The 18,683-nt window shown below is 52.5% G+C and overlaps 1 protein-coding gene across 6 annotated transcripts in view; it reads left to right on the top strand.

Annotated features, from left to right (window-relative positions):
- Positions 1-18,683, top strand: part of KAZN (kazrin, periplakin interacting protein) — a 1,209,168-nt gene that overhangs the window by 1,007,016 nt on the left and 183,469 nt on the right. The window contains exon 1 of one of the 6 annotated variants that reach the window (XM_055262435.2): positions 15,543-15,960. The exons of 4 other annotated variants lie outside the window; for them this stretch is intronic. In XM_055262435.2, the coding sequence (XP_055118410.1) occupies positions 15,753-15,960 (208 nt within the window). In that variant the 5' untranslated portion in view covers positions 15,543-15,752. Of the gene's footprint in view, positions 1-15,542; positions 15,961-18,683 lie in introns of those variants that run through there. One more of the 6 variants, XM_055262433.2, reaches the window with a different exon arrangement.

The following is an 18,683-nucleotide window of genomic DNA, read 5'->3' as shown; positions in this document are numbered from 1 at the left end:
GGCGCAGTGGCTCACGCTTGTAATCCCAGCACTTTGGGAGGCCAAGGCGGGTGGATCACGAGGTCAGGAGATCAAGACCATGGTGAAACCCCGTCTCTACTAAAAATACAAAAAATTAGCCGGGCGTGGTGGCGGGTGCCTGTAGTCCCAGCTACTCAGAGAGGCTGAGGCAGGAGAATGGCGTGAACCCAGGAGGAGGAGCTTGCAGTGAGCCGAGATCGCGCCACTGCACTCCAGCCTGGGCGACAGAGCGAGACTCCGTCTCAAAATAAATAAGTAAATAAATAAATAAATAAACAAATAAATAAGAAAAATTGGCTGGGCACAGTGGCTCACGCCTGTAATCCCAGCACTTTGGGAGGCTGAGGCAGGTGGATCATTTGAGGTCAGGGGTTCAAGATGAGCCTGGCCAACATGGTGAAACCTCATCTCTACTAAAAATACAAACATTAACCAGGCAGTAGTGGCAGGGGCCTGTAATCCCAGCTCCTCAGGAGGCTGAGGCAGGAGAATCGCTTGAGCCTGGAAGTCAGAGGTTGCGATGAGCTGAGATCACGCCACTGCACTCCAGTCTGAGTGACAGAGTGAAACCCTGTTTCAAAAACAAAAAGAAAGAAAGAAAAAAAAAAATTACCTGGGTGTGGAGGCATGTGACTGTAGTCCCAGCTACTCAGGAGGCTGAGGTGGGAGGATTGCTTGAGGCTGGGAGGTTGAGGCTGCAGTGAACCCTATTCATGCCACTCCTCTCCAGTCTGGGTGACAGAGACCAGACCCTGGCTCAAAAAGAACATGTGGGTCCGGGCGTGGTGGCTCACGCCTGTAATCCCAGCACTTTGAGAGGCCGAGGCGGGTAGGTCACCTGAGGTCAGGAGTTCAAGACCACCCTGGTCAACATGGTGAAACCCTGTCTCTACTAAATATATGAAAATTAGCCAGGTGTGGTGGCAGGCGCCTGTAATCCCAGCTACTTGGGAGGCTGAGGCAGGAGAATCACTTGAACCCGGGAGGCAGAGGTTGCAGTGAGCTGAGATCACACCACTGCACTCCAGCCTGGGCAACAGGGCGAGACTCTGTCTCAAAAAAAAAAAAAAAAAAGATCATGTGGACTGCAGCCAGACCACCTGGTCCAGATACCGTCATCATCACAACAGCAGTGTCCTCAGGAACATTAAAAGGGATTTTCCTACCCATCTCCTGAAGTTTCCTCTTCCATAAAAAGGACATAAAACAGTAATAGTATATACTTTCATAGAGTTGCAGTGATGATTAAATATATCCCATAGAGTTTGGCGGCACATGGTAAGCACTATACGTGAGAGTTATTATTCTTACTGATCCCTATTGAACAGATGGGGAAAGTGAGGCTCTGAGCATTTAAGTTCCTTCTTCAGGCTCACACAGTTAATTATACTCTACTATCTTGGCAAGGATCCCCCATGGCTTCTGCCCTCTCTCTCCACTTAGCCTGTCTTGGAGACCCCTGCGATCTCCGCCTTCAACATCAGGCCCCTCTGCCTCCCACCAATTTCCTCCCACCTAACTCATAACATCTCATCTTGGCTGTGGGCCTGAGTCTGTTACTGCCTCCAGAGTTAGGCCGTTTCCTCTGCCCACACTGCCCACCTGCCCATCTCTGCTGATCTAGATTGCGTCTTTCAAAGCCAGGGCCAAATAACACTCTTGCCCCAGAGACTCTGCAGTGCACCCCAGAGTGCCCCCCTCTTCAACTGGCCACCTCCAGAGCACCTGGTGGGCCAGGGCCATGTGGACAGCATGACTTTCTCCCATCCTTCCAACCACAGTGCTTTGTATGCAGTTGGTGCTTTAATAAATACATGATGGCCAGGCTTGGTGCTTACGCCTGTTTAACCATCACTTTGGGAAGCTGAGGCAGGCGGATCACCTGAGCTCAGGAGTTCAGGAGTTCAAGATCAGCCTGGGCAACATGGTGAAACCCCATCTCTACTAAAAGTACAAAAGCTGGGCACGGTGGCGTGTGCTTGTAGTCCCAGCTGCTCGGGAGGCTGAGACAAGAGAATCACTTGCGTTTGGGAGGCGGAGGTTGCAGTGAGCCGAGACACTATTGCACTTCCTGCTTGCACAACAGAGTAAGACCTTATCTCAAATAATGAATGAATGAATGAATGAATGAATGCCTGGCCCTGCCCTAATTACAACCAATTAGCCCCTGGCTCTCCAGAAGGCTCTGGGATGTCTGTGGCCTATGGATCTCCTGACCGGCTGCTCTTCTCCCTCCAAACATTCATTCCTGACCTTTATCCATGGGTGGCTGTCATGAGATCTGTTTTCCCAGGAGTGCGAGTGAGCGCTCCATGCCCATCACAATGACAGAAAAGGACTTGATGTGCAGGGCTGGGCCTTCCCCGATGTGGGTGCCCTACCAACCCCTCCCTCTCAGGATCCGGTTCCTGGCCCGGGGCCCTTGGTGTCTCTTGATTCAGCCCAGGGTTTCTCACCCTCAACACTGCTGACACTTGGCACCAGATAATTCTTTGCTGTAGGAGGTCATTCTGTGCACCCACTGGATGCCAGGAGCAGACCCCACCTCCCCAGTGTGACCAACAAAATGTCTCCAGATATGCCAAATGTTTCCTAGGCATGGGGGGCAAAATTGCCCTCTGGTTGCAAACCACTGCTATCTGGAGTTTTGTCCAGGATATCCAGGAAGAGAGGAACTATGGCTCCAGCACAGAGACGCTGCAGAGCAGGGCTCAAAATCCCCAAACCTACATACAAGAGGTCCCAGAAGCAGTGAAGACGGGCGGCATGCTGAGCAAGAGGGGGCTCACCTAGCTCCTGCGGGTCATGGCCAGGCAGAAATTGTGGCCCAGCTTTTGGCGGATCCCAAGGCTTTCAAGAAAAGTCAGAAATCCTATCTTTTAAGTGAAATCTTCTGATTCTTAAATGTTGGAACTGATGTGAATTGTTTAAAAAAACACTGTGGGAAAAACAAAATATGTCTGTGAGCCAAATGTGGGCTGCTAGCTGCAAGTTTTGCAACCTTTCCTACAGACCAAGCTTCCATCCCAGAGGCATGGGCAGCTCACACCACTCCTGAGCCTGCACAGTGCAGCAGTTTGAATCTTAGGCACCATGAACAAGCTCCATGCCAGGCCTCTGAACCAGACAGACAGGCCCTGCCCATGTTGGCCACTTCAAGTCCCTTCTGAGGTCCAATGCCAAGAAGTGAAAGGTTCTAAATTCCAAGGGAGAGAGAATATAGGAAGCACCCCAGGACAGAGGTCAGGAAGCCTGAACCCTTGCCCAGCTCTGTACTAATTTGCTGTGGGCCTAAGCAATCACGTTCCCTCTCCAGGCTTCAGTTTCTCCCTCTGCTGAATGTTTGTAGGATGACGAAAGAGAAGTGAGATTGAATTCATGCTCTCTATGTCTCTGGGACTTGATCGAGCACTTCCTGTTGGCAGTCCAGAGCCCCAGCTAACTTACCCAGTGCCCAGGGGGCATCCTTGTCCTTAGACTGACCTGAGCGGGGAAACGCTGACTCCACCTCCCAGCTCCGGCATCCTGCATTTCCGAGTGGGAAGTTTGGGTGGTCCCTGATGGACTCCTTCTCTGTGCAATGAGGTCATTAGGTGCCGGAAGCTGCTTCAGGTATGGAACCCACACCCTGTCACTGAGAGAGCCCACAGCCTTGTCCCCTGCTGGCACTGATGGTGCAGCTCTGGAACGGTTCCCTAGCTAGGAGGTGCCCAGGGCCACAGGATGGCTCGGTGGGCAAGCCTGTACCTGGCTGGTCTGGAATCCCTAGGACAGTTTCCCAGTGGGCTCTGCAGCTGGGAGGAGGCTTGCTGGAGATGATAGGAGTAGAGGGGCTCTGGAAGATTGTTCTATCCAAGACCCTAATTTATACATAGGAAAACTGAAGCCATGAAAGGGAAAAGCCTCGGCCAGGCACAGTGGCTCAAGCCTGTAATCCAACACTTTGGGAGGCCGAGGCAGGTAGATCACCTGAGGTCAGGAGTTTGAGACCAGCCTGGCCAATATGATGGCACCCCATCTCTACTAAAAATACAAAAAATAGCTGGGTGTGGTGACAGGCGCCTGTAATCCCGCTACTTGGGAGGCTGAGGCAGGAGAATCACTTGAACCCAGGAGGCAGAGGTTGCAGTGATCACACGACTGCACTCCAGCCTGGGTAACAGAGCGAGACGCGAGGCTCCATCTCAAAAAAAAAAAAAAAAAAAAAAAGGAAAAGGGTCTTTCCAGGGCCACCCAGCCAACAGCACAAGCATCCCCATCTCCTGGTTCCCTGTCCAGGGCTCTTTCTAATCTGCCACATTGGAGTCTCCCAGGAGTGGGCACTTGTGAGATGTAACAGACAGAAAGATGGACGGATCCAGGACATTGCCTTTCACTAATTGTGCTGGAGCAGCCAGGCAGGTCACATACCGGGGTGAGGTAGCCAGAGGTAAGACGGTAGGGAGCGGAGGGGACCTACCACAGTGGGGGATGAGAGAATATGCTGTCACCATGTGGGATGGAATGGGGGTTTGATAATACCTCCTTCCCACCTCAGCCTCCGAGTCGCTGAAATTACAGGTACACGCCACCATGCTCAGCTAATTTTCATATTTTTTGTAGAGACAGGGTTTCACCATGTTGCCCAGGCTGGTCTCCAACTCCTGGGCTCAAGCAATCCTGCTGCCTTGGCCTCCCAAAGTGCTGGGATTATAGATGTGAACCACCATGCCCAGCCTAATTTTTTGAAAAAGGTCAGGTGGAAACTAAAAATCTGAACTTTTGGTGTAAGTTATCCTAATGTTAAAATGTTGGCATCCAGTTTAAAAAAATGTGTTTACTAGAGTACTAAAAAAAGAAACCACACTCACAGGCCAGATGCGGCTCCACGGGCCACCAGAATGCAAGTCCTACTTCTCTCTTTTACCCTCGGTTTACTCCGTTTTAAAATGGGTATAAGAACAATGCCCTTCTCTCATAGGGCAGGTGGGGGATGAAACGAGCCAATGCCAGTCATACTGACTGGCTCACAGTAAATGGTAGCTATTGTTCTTTACTAAGACCTGAGACACTTGGCAAGATGGGGAGGGGCTGGAGTGATGGAAGGAGCTTGTTAAGGTTGGCACGGGCAACTGGGAGGCCCCGAGCTAGACTTGAGAATCTTTAGGAGTGTGTGCTTGTGGTGTGCCTGGCACTGTGGGCATAGAGCAAGTTTAAACCCCTGCCCATGCCTTGTGTTTCAGGGGGAGTTGGGATTAGGCCCACCCAGCGGCTCTTGGGGTTGTACTTTACCCCAGGACTCCCTGAGTTCCCCTCCACTGGGCCCCTGATCTGGGAGAAACATTCCACTCCCAAAGGTCAAGTCTTTAAAAACAAAAAGAAGGCAGCGCCTTTCACATTTATCCAAACACATTTTTGCTTGTTTGTTTTAATGAGAAACTTGAGGGAGAAGATGCCAGTCCTTCCTACATATCTGTTCAACAAATCTGCCTCCCGAAACCAGTTCCAAAGATATTTAAATAACAATCCTGGGAAAAGAAGAATTTAGAACAAATTCTAATTAGTCCCATCGGGACTAGGGGCCATTACAGATTTCTGCTCTGAGAACCCAGAGACCAGGGCCTAAGGTGACTTTCTGATGTCCAGAGTGCAGAACTGTCTGCCTTACTGTCTGGGCTTGGCCCATGCTGGGGCCAGAGGGCAAGGTAAGGCCCGTTCCCAACCTTGCTGGGTGTCCTTGTAGCCACCAAAGCCCCTAACCTGCCTGTGCAGGGGTGATGGGGGCCCTGTGTGCTCTGCCTTGAGTTGGAGAAGCTAGGAGTCGCTCTGGCTGATGTGCCTGAGTTCTGGTGGGCGGGTAGACAGGCGGGCAGAGCCCATAATTATGGTGAAAGCAGCCGCAGGCGTGTGCGGACAGGCCTCCTGGAGCCCAGGCAGGTGGCCTCCTGACAAGGGAGGGCCTCTGCATTTGGACTCTGGGTGCAGAAGACCGTCAGAATGGAGGAGGGGACGTTATGTAATTCCAACACCACAGCCACTGAAAACGTGACCTTGCCACGCTCCCCTGCCTCCTTCCTCCCCACTCAGAGGGCATGAAGACCTAGCAGCCCTTCTGGGCAGGGCAGTGGCCCTCAGCTGTCACAGCAACAGGGTCACCTGGAGGGCTGTGGAAACAGACTGTTAGGCCTCGCCTCCTGGGTTTCTAATTCAGGAGGTCTGGGGTAGGGCCAAGAATTTGCATTCCTCCTCCATGCTCAGGAGAGATGCTGCTGCAGCTGATCAGGGGCCACACTTTGAGAACCGCTGCCCTAGGGCTTACCCGATTAGTCCCCCTGGCCCTTGATTTGCTGTATCCCCCTGGGCAAGTGTCTGCCTCTCCGGGCTTTGCATTTCTCACCCACCAACAGGAGAAAAGCCAGCTTTGTCTTTGAACAGCTAAACCCCCATCCGTGTTGGGATGCCTAATTACTATTTGCAGGTAGCACAGAGATCTTCCCAGGAAAGGCCCAGGCACGACTACACAGGGGTTCTTACTCTATTGTTCCAACTTCCTTGTAGCCACTGGGGGAGATGAGTTTCTCTAGGAGAAATGGGCACTTTAAGCCTTAAAGGGACAGGCCAGGCCAGCATCCTTGGACCTCACCGCTGACCCAGCAAGAATCTGGAAGCAGTTCCCTAGCCTGATCTTTGGGGTCATTTTGTTGCCTTCCAGAATGGGTGTCAGGGGCTCCATCACAGTCCCATTGATAATGGCATAATGGTTAAGAGAACAGGTTCTGGAGCCATAACTTTCTAAGTTTGAATCCCAGCTCAACCTTATACTAGCTGTGTGACCTGGAGCAACCTGCTTAACCTCTCTGAACCTTGGATCCCTCATTGATAAAATGAGGATAGTAATAGCACTTACATAGTAATAGTACTTACATAGTACTTCTGGGGATGAAAATGAGCCAATATTGGCCGGGCGTGGTGGCTCACACCTGTAATCCCAGCACTTTGGGAGGCCGAGGCGGGCGGATCACCTGAGGTCAGGAGTTCGAGACCAGCCTCAACATGGAGAAACCCCGTCTCTACTAAAAATACAAAATTGGCAGGGCATGGTGGTGCATGCCTGTAATCCCAGCTACTTGAGAGGCTGAGGCAGGAGAATTGCTTGAACCTGGGAGGCGGAGGTTGTGGTGAGCCAAGATGGCGCCATTGCACTGCAGCCTGGGCAACAAGAGCAAAACTCCATCTCAAAAAAAAAAAAAAGAAAGAAAGAAAAGAAAATGAGCTAATATGTGTAAACTGCTCTGTCTACTATTAATAGCTCTTAACAATAATGATTATATATCTGTGCATTGGTTAATTAAATGATAACTTTTAAGTAAGGAGTCTCTAGCAGAGTGCCTGGCATAGAGGTGGCAGTGCTCAGTAAACAGTAACTGTTATTCTTTTCTTGGGCCCCTTGCTGGCCCCTGGCCCTCTGTGTCTCTCAAATCACACACAGGAAATGGAGACACAGGGTCTGAAAATTGCAGTGGTGAACATAGTGTCACTATTCCCAGAGCCGAGGGTCCCAGCTGGGGAAAAAGAAGTTCCGCTAGTAGCCACCGGGGGCAGCAGAGGACACATCCTGCCCAGCAGCGCTGCGGAGGGTTCCCTCTGAGCCCCCCTTCTTTATGAAGAATGAGGAGGTGACTGTTCCCCCCTGCCCACAGGCATGCATTCTCCATAACCCCTGATGTGGAAGGCAGTTCCACAGAGAACACCCCTCAATTCTGAGAGTTAGACTTCCAACACTGCCTTTTCCAGCCACATCACCATGGATAAGTCCTTTTGTCTCCCTAAACCTCTGTTTTCTCATCTGGAACCTGGGGATAGGGTGGCTTGGCGGGTTGAATGAGCTGGAAAACACAGCCCCTGGACTGATGTCAGTGCTCAGGAAATGACACCTATGGCCAAGGCAGCATCATGGCTATGAGTATGGACCTTGCAGCCGGACTACATGGGCTTTGGTCCTGCTTCCATCACTTACTGGCTGTGTGACTTTGGGTAAGTGACTTGACCTCTCTGTGTCTGTTTCCTCATCTGTAAAGTGGGGATGATAATAATAGTACACTTACCTCTCTGGGTTGTAGGGAGGATTAAATTAATATGCAAAATTCTTAGAACACTGCCTGGCACATAGTAAGTGGTGTGTAAATGTTTGCCATTATTATTATTTGTAGTATTTTCACTGTTGTTCTTTTTCTTTTTTTTTTTGTTTTGACAGTCTCGCTTTGTTACCCAGGCTGAAATGCAGTGGCATGATCTCGGTGCACTGCAGCCTCCACCTCCTGGGTTCAAGTGATTCTCCTGCCTCAACCTCCCAAGTAGCTGGGATTACAGGTGTGCGCCACCATGCCCAATTTGTTTTTGTATTTTTAGTAGAGATGGGGTTTCACCATGTTGGCCAGGCTGATCTTGAACTCCTGACCTCAGGTGATCTGCCCACCTTGGCCTCCCAAACTGCTGGGATTACAGGTGTGAGCCACCACACCCAGTCTATTCTTTTAATTCTGAATCAGCTGCAACATTTTAACTTTCTGCAGAAACTTTCCTACTTGAAATGAACTCTTCAAAAAGGGACTTAGAAAAGGTGAGATGTGGCCCCTGGATAAGGAAGGACTTTATTATTTTGTTACAATTAAGAATCTAACTTGGGGCCCATTGTGGTGGCACATACCTGTAATTCTAGTGCTTTGGGAGGCTAAGGTAGGAGGACCACTTGATGCCAGGAGTTTGAGGCAGCTTGGGCAACAGAGTGAGACCCTATCTCTACAAAAAATTTAAAAATTAGCTGGGCATGGTGGTAGCACACCTGTGGTCCTAGGTACTCGGGAGACAGGCGGAAGGATGGCTTGAGCCCAGGAGTTTGAGGCTGTGCATTGAGCCATTATCACACCACTGCATTCTAAGCTGGGTGACAAGCAAGACCTTGTCTCAAAAAAAAAAAAAAATTTAATTTGGGGCTCATGACAGTCCAACAGGCAGTGCATGAAGGCAGGTCCACCTGACACCTTGAACTCTGTGAAATTGCTTTAATGGCCTGTTCTGCCCAAGGACTGGGCTAAGCTCTGCCTCTAGGAGAAGCCCTTTGCAAGGCCCTGGAGGAGATCAGGATCTCTGCCAGGTCATTTGGGGACCTGGGAAAACCATCAGAGGGTATCGGTGAGCCCGTGACAGGCCCACAAAAGTCTCCAGCCTCACCAGGACAGATGGCAGGATTGATCCCAAGTAAAATCCTCACCCTCCCAAGGGCAAAGGTCTAAATAGGTTTGGGGGAAAATCCGGCTCTAATCCTTCCTGATGCACCTGGGGTCCCAGAATCCTGCTGGGATGGCCGAGGGAAGAAGAGGAGATCAGCACCATCCCTGCTGGTGGCCTCGGCGACGAAGGCGGCCCAGGGGCTGCCAAAGGGCTTCCAAGTCACTTTGGAGCCCCCAGGAGTGGACTGAGATGGCAGTCTCCATAGAGATAGCAGGGAGTGTGTCCCACTCAGAAGCCGTGGGCGGGTCACTCCGGCCTCCTCTGGGAATGTTTCACTAGCCCAGTTTTTGAGGATTTACCCTATGCCAGGCCCCGTGCAGAGCTTTTCATGTGTGCCTCATCTCCTGAAGGTCCTTGCCACAACCCGACAAGTAGTGACCACGATCATTTCCCTTTTTACGGATGGAGAACCTCAGGATTCCAGGGATGAAATCATCCAGGGATGAAATCACACGCTGGTGATTTGCGTCCTGTCCTCTCTGCTTCTAGAGACTGTGTCCCCAACCCACTGGGTGGGCAGCTTCCAAGATGACCCCAATGATCCCGCCTCCTGGTATCCACCTCAGTTTGTCTTCTCTCCTAGATTGTGGGTGAGATCTAAATGTACTTCTTTTTTTCTTTCTTTCTTTCTTTTCTTTTTTGAGATGGAGTCTCTCTCTGTCACCCAGGCTGCAGTGCAGTGGCGCGATCTCGGCTCACTGCAACCTCCGCCTCCCAGGTTCAAATGATTCTGCTGCCTCAGCCTCCTGAGTAGCTGGGATGATGGGCATGTTCCACCACACCTGGCTCACTTTTGTATTTTTAGGAGAGACAGGGTTTCACCATGTTGGCCAGGCTGGTCTCGAACACCTGACCTCAGGCGATCCACCCACCTCGGCCTCCCAAAGTGCTGGGATTACAGCCATGAGCCACCGCGCCCCTCCCGAGGCACTTTTTCATGGTCACACACAGCAAGAGATCCTGACATTGTGGCTGAGGTCTTCATACCCCCTGGAAAGTTTCACCAGGAGTTACAAAACTATGGGGTGTGACAAAACTGCATCTTCCAGGAATCAGGAGTTACTGCTTTGTCTTAGCTAGAGGTGTTTGGAGATAGTAACATGTTGGCTGGAAGATCTCAGTAAAACATCTTCTACAAATAGAAACAACAACATTTTTTTTTTTTTTTTTTTTTTTTTTGAGACGGAGTCTCGCTCTGTCGCCCAGGCTGGAGTGCAGTGGCGCAGTCTCGGCTCACTGCAAGCTCCGCCCCCCAGGTTCACGCCATTCTCCTGCCTCAGCCTCTCCGAGTAGCTGGGACTACAGGCGCCTGCCACCACGCCCGGCTAATTTTTTTTTTTGTATTTTTAGTAGAGACGGGGTTTCACTGTGGTCTCGATCTCCTGACCTCGTGATCCACCCGCCTCGGCCTCCCAAAGTGCTGGGATTACAAGCGTGAGCCACCGCGCCCGGCCTGAAACAACAACATTTGGGTCAATGATGGATCGATCGCATAGCTGATGATGGTCCCATAAGATTATACTGTATTTTTACTGTAGTTTTGCTGTTGAGATATGTTTAGATATATAAAAACTTACCATCGTGTTACAATTATCTACAGTATTCAGTACAGTAACATGCTGTACACAGGAGCAATAGACTATACCACATAGCCTAGGTGTGTAGTAGCTATCTCGTGTAGGTTGGGTAAGTAAGCTCTATGATGTTTGCACAATGACAAAATTGCCTACCAATGCATTTCCCAGAACATCATTCTGCCTCTGTCCCTGTCCCTGTCATTAAGTGATGCATGACTATTTTAAAATCATATCCAAATCGGGGGTTGGGGGGGCATGGAAAGGGAAAGATTTCAGTGGACACAAATATTCAACTTTAAGCAGACACCAAACATAATGGGGTCTCTTAATACCATGTTTCTGGGTTTTGTTCCTTAAGCCAAATCTATCTTGTAGTCTTCTTCAGTGATCTAAAGCATGTTCCCCTGGGTATGAGGGGACACTGTGAATGGGACCTGCACTGACACCTATGTCTGCAGCCTCTTTTCTGTTTTTTTTGGGTGGCGCCCTGTCCAGCCTGAGGTCAGGGTCATGGGGACCCTGTCTGGCCTCAGAGCCCACAACCAGAGCAGCCTCCTCACCCCCTGTCTGGACTGCTCCTTTCCCCTCTGAAGTCACACTATGCCTCTGCTCTTTAAAATGAGTTGCTGGGAGGACTGGACGAGGACACCTCCTGCTGTCTTTCTGGACCCCCAAATCCTCCCTTCCTGCTGCTCCACGGAGGCTGGACACAGTGTGCCCTGGAGCAGGACAGAGTGAGCCAAGTTATATCCAGCCTCAATTTCCAGCATCTCCCAGGGGGCCTGGGAAGGTCTCCTGGGAGTAGAACTGGCTACATAATTTGTAGGTCCCAATGTTCAAAAATAATTAAGAATTTCCAGGCAAGAACAGCAAAGCATTCACCCAAGCTCCGGGCCCTTCTGAGCACGGGACCCAGTGTGACCACACAGGTCATATGCCCAGAAGCTGGCTCTGCAAAGGGGTCTCCTCTAAACCCCCCTGGAGTTATCATTTGTGTAGGACCTGCCCAAGCCACTCAGGGCAGAAAATGGGTTGGTTAGTCCTCGGCTCCAGGGTCTCCTGGTGCAGAACTGAGCAGAAACATCTCCTGGGCCCAGGGCGTCCTCATAAATGCACCTCAAGCTGTTTTTAATACACCTCCCCACCCAAGACAGATGGGTTTCTGATAGGCTCCTGACTGCCACCATAGCCACAGACTTGCCAGCTAGCAGAGTTGAGAGCAGGGACAGTGAGGGACTACAGCTGAGTAAGGGGGGCATGGGCAGCCTGGGAACCTCCAGAAAACTGGAGAAGGTGGACCCCACTGCCATCTGCAGTCCTGGGCCTGAGTGTGCAACGCACACACACACATTCACACAGAGCCACGGCCAAACTGCACTGAGTAAAAGTTGCAGAGGGAAGTCCCCAGGGCTGTGGCCTTTCGAAGCAGCTTGGATGATTGAAAAGTAACTAGGACGTATGTGCACTTCGGGAGGTTGCAGAGGGGACCAGTGACGGTAGCCATGAAATGGTCCCTGGTGGCCAATGGGCTAGATAAAGACTTTTAGATATGTTTACTTTCTTCTTCCTCCATCTCCTCTTCCTCCCTTTCCTTCTTAAGTTTTAAAGAGTTGCTAATATTTCAAATTTAGATTTCACATAAAAATCCATATTCCTAGTAGCTCTAAACAAACAAAAAAATGTAGAACATCTGATAACAGTAAGACTACATTCCTGCCTGACAACAATCTACAGCCTCCTCCACATTGCCGGTGGCCTCATTTGCCACAGTCCCCACCAACCTAATGTCTCTCTGATACCAAATCCAAGTGACAGGAGCTACATACACATACTTGTGCTGGGTTTTGTTTGTTGGGTTTCGTTGTTGTTGTTGTTGTTTGTTTTTTGAGACCCGGTCTCACTCTGTTGCCTAGCCTGGAGTGTGGTGGCACAATCTCGGCTATCTGCAGCCTCCACCTCCCAGGTTCAAGCGATTCCCCTGCCTCAGCCTCCTCAGTAGCTGGGATTACAGGTGTGCGCCACCGCTCCCGGCTAATTTTTGTATTTTTAGTAGAGACGGGGTTTCACCATATTGTCCAGGCTGGTCTTGAACTCTTGAGCTCAAGTCATCCACCCTCCTCGGCCTCCCAAAGTGCTGGGATTCCAGGAGTGAGCCACCATGCCCAGCCAGGTGCTATTTTTTTCTTGTCATGGAGTTAAGAGGAAAGCACATGTCTCTATCAAAAGTATAGTTCATGTACTTCAAGAAATATGTGAAAGAGAACGAAATATGTGAAAGAGTATGTTTCTTTGCGGAAGTGAAAAGTCTTCCTAAGTGTTTAATATGCCGAGAGTGTTTAAGTCAAAATAATACAACATAAATGCCCTAATGAAATAAACCACAGTAGCCCCTGCTCAACCCAGCTCACTCATTTATGTTCCCAGGCAGGTCCCTGAAGGTAACTCAGACAGTCCTGGACCAGATTCTCCAGGATGCAGGGGCTGGCAAGGGCATTCCTAGCTTCTCCGTTCTTGGGCACTCCCAGCAATCATTCTTTTGTTCTGCTCTGTCTGTTATCTCAGTAAAGGAGAGGAATTAGGGGATTCCCAGCATCTCTGGTCACTTGGTGTGGTATCAGTTTCCTTCCTCCTGGAAAAGTGGTGTGGGTACTTTTCTTCCACAGCTGGGAGCACCCAGCACTTTGCATGCCACTCTGCCCTCCTCTGGGCAGTTAAAAGTGCACTTTGGGAGGCCGAGGCGGGTGCATCACAATGTCAGGAGTTCAAGACCAGCCTGACCAATATGGTGAAACCCTGTCTCTACTAAAAACGCAAAAATTAGCCAGGCATGGTGGCAGGCACCTGTAATCCCAGCTACTCAGGAGGCTGAGGCAGGAGAATCGCTTGAACCCAGGAGGCGGAAGTTGCAGTGAGCCGAGATCACACCACCGCACTCCAGCCTGGGTGACAGAGCGAGACTCTGTCTCAAAAAAAAAAAAAAAAAAAAGTGCCAGCTAGACAGGGCAGGGGTTCTAAGGCAGCCTCTGCAGCTGGGCCAGTTTCCATCATTGGGAAGGTGAGGATGCGGGGACAGGGGGAAGCTGGGAAGGCCGTGATAGTTGGTGGCCAGGCCACTGTGGTTGCTGAGAGCCAGGGCTTCTGACCCATGGGCAGGAAACTGCTCCTAAAAGGTTTTGTAGACTTAAGGGAAAGTAATTTGGTTGTCACAGCTTGTTGGAGAGCCATAGGCCAGTGACCTAGAAATTTGCACATCTCAGGCCTGGGCCAGTGGGAGCCTCAGGTTACAGAGCCAGGCCTGGGCAGGGTAGGGTTGCCAGCATGCTGCCTACAAGGTGAGGCTGGGGGCTCCGTGAGTGTGTGACTGACTCCTTACCTGGCTGTGTAGCCTCAGCTCCCGCGTGTCTACAACGGGGGGGGGGAAACTGGACCTGCCTCCTGGGGCTGTAAGGAGATAGTCTTTCTTTTTTTTTTTTCTTTTTTTTTTTTTTTTTTTTGAGACGGAGTCTTGCTCTCTCACCCAGGCTGGAGTGCAGTGGCGCGATCTCAGCTCACTGCAAGCTCCGCCTCCCGGGTTCACGCCATTCTCCTGCCTCAGCCTCTCCGAGTAGCTGGGACTACAGGCGCCCGCCACCACGCCCGGCTAATTTTTTGTATTTTTAGTAGAGACAGGGTTTCACCGTGGTCTCGATCTCCTGACCTCATGATCCGCCCCCCTCGGCCTCCCAAAGTGCTGGGATTACAAGCGTGAGCCACCGCGCCCGGCAGGAGATAGTCTTTCTAAAGAGCACCGTGATCCCCAGATCGAAGGGGGCTCAGAGCTGCACACTTACTTCACAGGAGCACTGCCAGCCTGAACACCCACTCCAGCGGGTGGGTTCTGTTGTGCAGACCCTCCAAGGTGCCACTTCCTACAGGGTTTGCCTGGCCTTGTCACTGTTCCCCCCACCTACTCCCAAGGTGGCTCTGGCCTCCCCTGCCAATGGCTGCCATTGTTGGAGAGTTCATGGGCAGCACTGATAATGAACAGCGGGGAATTACTAATGCCTAACTCATAGATGGGGAAACTGAGGCTGGGGAAGTGAGGTGAAGTCACAGGGCCTCCCACCAGATCTCAGCCCCCGCGCGATCTTCCCCACTAGACGGTGCGTGCACTCAGCATTCCCCTCACTTAGAGGATGGCCGGTCACACGCAAAGATGAGCGAAGGAAAGGTCCCGGGGCTGCTCCCCTGCCCGCCCACTCTTTCTCACCTCTCCCAGCCGGCTGTGGGGACCTCGGCTCTCGGCAAGGCTGTCGCAGGGTGTCAGGAGAGGAGACAGACACAGCAAAGTGGGGTGCCAGGCAGAGGCCAGGGGCAGTCAAAGACCGGGGCTCGAGTCCCGCCACAGCCGCGCCTGTGACATCGGCCATCTTTCTGACCCTCCGTGTCCCCGGGAATGACCGCGTCGGGGATGCACCGCGTGGCGAGAGCCGGGCGCACAATGGGGCGACGCGGCGGCGCTCCCGGGGCACTGGGGCCAGTCTGGGCGCCGCGGCGGGGCGGGGGCGGGGCGGGGCGGGGCGGGGGCGGGGCGGGGGCGGGGGCGGGGGCGGGGCGAGCCTCGGCAGTCGCCAGCCCGGAAGGAGCGGGAGGAGGAGCCGCGGGACTGGGAGCCGTTCCCACGTGAGAGGCTCCGCGGCCGAATTCCTCGCGTGCAGCAGCCGCGGACCGCCCCGCGTCCGGCCGGACGGAGAGCCCTGGTCCGGCGCGCGCAGGCGGCGGGCGGGAGGTGGGGCCGGCGCTCGGCTGCGCCCCGATGCGGCGGCGACCTCCGGAGCTGTGAGCCCGGCGCGCGCCGTCGGAGCCCCTCGCGCAGCCGCGGGCAGCGCCCCCCGGGCACCCGGCATGCGGGCGGCCGACTCGGGCTCGTGGGAGCGCGTCCGCCAGCTCGCGGCGCAGGGCGAGCCGGCGCCTTCCTGCGGGGCGGGGGCCGGGCCCGGGCGGCCCCCGGGACCTGCAGCCTGCGAGCAGTGCGTGGACGCGGCGGGGCCCGGCGATCGGCCCCGCGCCGGGGTTTCCTTGGTCCGAGCGGATGGCGACTGCAGCCAGCCCGGTAGGTGCGCGCGGGGCGGGGCAGGCGGCGCGGACACAGGCCCGGGAGCCGCCGGGGCCCGGCGCGCGAGGGCGCTGGGAGCCGGGATCGGGAAGCCGCTGGTGGCAAAGTTCTCGCAGCGCGCGGAGCCCCGAGCCCCGGGCGGGTGCAGCGGGAGGCGCGCGGGACGCAGAGTGAGTTCCTGGGCGTGGGGACCGGGGCTCGGGGGTTGCACCGGGGGGCCAGGGCCGCGCTTGCCGGAGCCGGGCGATCCCGCGGCGCCTGGAGACCCAGCTCCGGGCTGGACCCCGCGTCTGCTGGGGGAAGCGTGGGAAAGGGGCCAGCCCTGCACGAAGTTGGTTCGGCCCCCTGGGACTGCACCTGTGAGCCATCTGGCGGCCCCCGCGGAGTGCCGAGGGGAGCCCCCTTCACCGCCGCCCCTCCGAGGCGAAATCGATGCCTCACGTTTGCTAGGAGCGGAGAGATTGCTGCGTTTCTCATACACTTGAACTCCGAGTCATGCAGAAAGAGAAATTGCAGAGGTGGAGACACAAATGCAGTGATCTAATTGCGTATCCTTGGCTAATCCGCCCCAAGTGGAGAACAGCGCTTTACTGTTAAAGTGTTCCCAGTGGGTGTGCCCGTTCCATCCCACTCAGGCCTGTGCTGTCTCCCTTCCCCCTCCCCCTTCCCCCCAGGTTAGGGCATGGGGATGGGAGACAGGAACCCCTGCGTCGTCTTGACTGGAGTAGGAAGAAACCTTAGAAGACGAAGGGCTTTTCAGAGAAGGGGCTGTCATCACCAGGTCCAAGTTCTGAATACTTTTTCCGGGAAAAACGGGAGGGGGAGGCACAACGTAATTATTCCTTATTCATCGAACACCTATTGTGTTCTAGTAATTCACATGCAACACATCCTTAAAATCTTATCACAACCCTGGGAGTGAGGCTGTGTTATCTCCACGCAGATGAGAACAGAAAAGCCCGGAGGTTAAGCGACTTGCCCAAGTTCCCAGAGTCCTAAATCATGGTGTTGGAATTCTCAGTTTTGTCCGTGGAAATCCAAAGTCTTAGCACCGTAATACCTCTCCCAGGCAGCAAGCTCACTAGCTGGGAAGCACTCGGGCTTATTTTCCTAATAATCATTTCTTTCCTGTAAGAAAAAAGCCAACCACAAGGCCCCCTGTTCCTGTTTTCGCCTATGTTAGCCTCCCCAGGAGATGGAATGCCGCCTCTGGGTGTCAGGGCAGAGTAGTCCTCTCTCCTGTGTTGGAGTTTTCCTTTTCCCACATTCTCCCCAGTTACACACGGCAGAGTCCAAGACGGGTTGATGTAAAACAGCATCGATGCGAAGAGGAAGCAGATGGGAGAGTTTGGCCAAGTTGCTTCATCTTTTTGAGACTCAATTTACCCATCTGTACATTGGAAATTATAATAGTACCAACTAAAGATTTGTCATTCCAAAGATGGTGTCTGTAAAACACCTTGCCTCATTCACCATAAATGCTTCATGCATGTTAGTCCTCAGCTTCTTCTGACATTACATGCTTGCTAGATGACCTGTCAGTGCTCCCACTGACTCAGTTTCCCATGAGATTGTGGCGCTTTCTGCTCCATCTCCACCCTCATGAACTATGTCAAGATGACTTTTATCTTGTCTATAAAATACTAAAGTGATCTGAGGCTGAGTGTTGTGTCAGTGGAGGTTGTTTTCATGTAAACATGTACAGGAGATGGCTAGGTGGTGATAGGGCTGTTTGCTTTGTGTCTATATAGACTCCATTTATATGTTCATAATAATAACCTAATGACACGGTGTAGCCCAGGAATGCCTGTTTCCTAGGTCTAGGGGTGGTTGTTATTCCTGCAGCCCTCATGGTATGTCCGTTTCAAAAGACAGCACATTGGAAATCTCTTTTCTCAGTTTACAGATGACATCACTGGCATGAAACAAGATCAGACCAGCAGCTAAACCAGAAAGTTTTGGGTTTTCTCTACCCTACTACCCTTCACCCTTTCTGGTCTCTGGTTCTTAAAGACCAAATCGAGTTTCTGAGAACTTCCATAAACCATTGGCTGTTACAAGGGGCTTTCCTCTAGGAGGGCGATGGGAACTCTGGCTCAAAGCTGCAAGCTGAACTTGTTGCTGAAATAAACATTTCAGCCAGGCTGTGAGGTGGCTCTTCCTCGAATCTCAGCACTTGATCCCAAGTCAAATGTGGTGCTCACATTAAGGAGCTGAAAGAGGTGCCCTGTTGGATGGGAGTGTCTGTGAATTGGCACTTTCAGAGATGTGGGGAAGGGAAAAGATAGAGGGGATGCTGGCTTGGTGGGATGGAGGCCCAAACACCTTGAATTGCTCAGGGAGAATGTCCTGAGATCAGCAGGTGATGGTCTTGTGATGGTGACAGCTCTGGCCTCCACGGTGCATGACCCAGGGACTGGAGCGGGAGGTGCAGACGTTGGATGTTTGCACAATCCACACCTGCTTCTGCCTCGATCGTATTTTACTCTGAGATGTTCCACAACTCAGTTTCCCTGTTGGCACCAAGGGAATAACTCCTTCTGAGGGGCAGCTCATTCCAGAGCCCCCTCAGAGTGAACCAGGTGCTCACTGGAGGTTCTTAAGCTGGGAACAGGAATCCGACTCTTCAATCTTTCATTGTCCATTCATTCGCTCACATTTCTTGAGCATCTGCTCCGGGCCAGGCACTGTTGTAGCTGCCAGGGCTATGGCAGCAAAGG

Source organism: Symphalangus syndactylus, chromosome 22 (genome assembly GCF_028878055.3).
Source record: "Symphalangus syndactylus isolate Jambi chromosome 22, NHGRI_mSymSyn1-v2.1_pri, whole genome shotgun sequence".
NCBI lineage: Eukaryota > Metazoa > Chordata > Mammalia > Primates > Hylobatidae > Symphalangus > Symphalangus syndactylus.
Note: the sequence above shows the minus strand (reverse complement) of the source record. Positions and strands in the feature narration are given on the sequence as shown.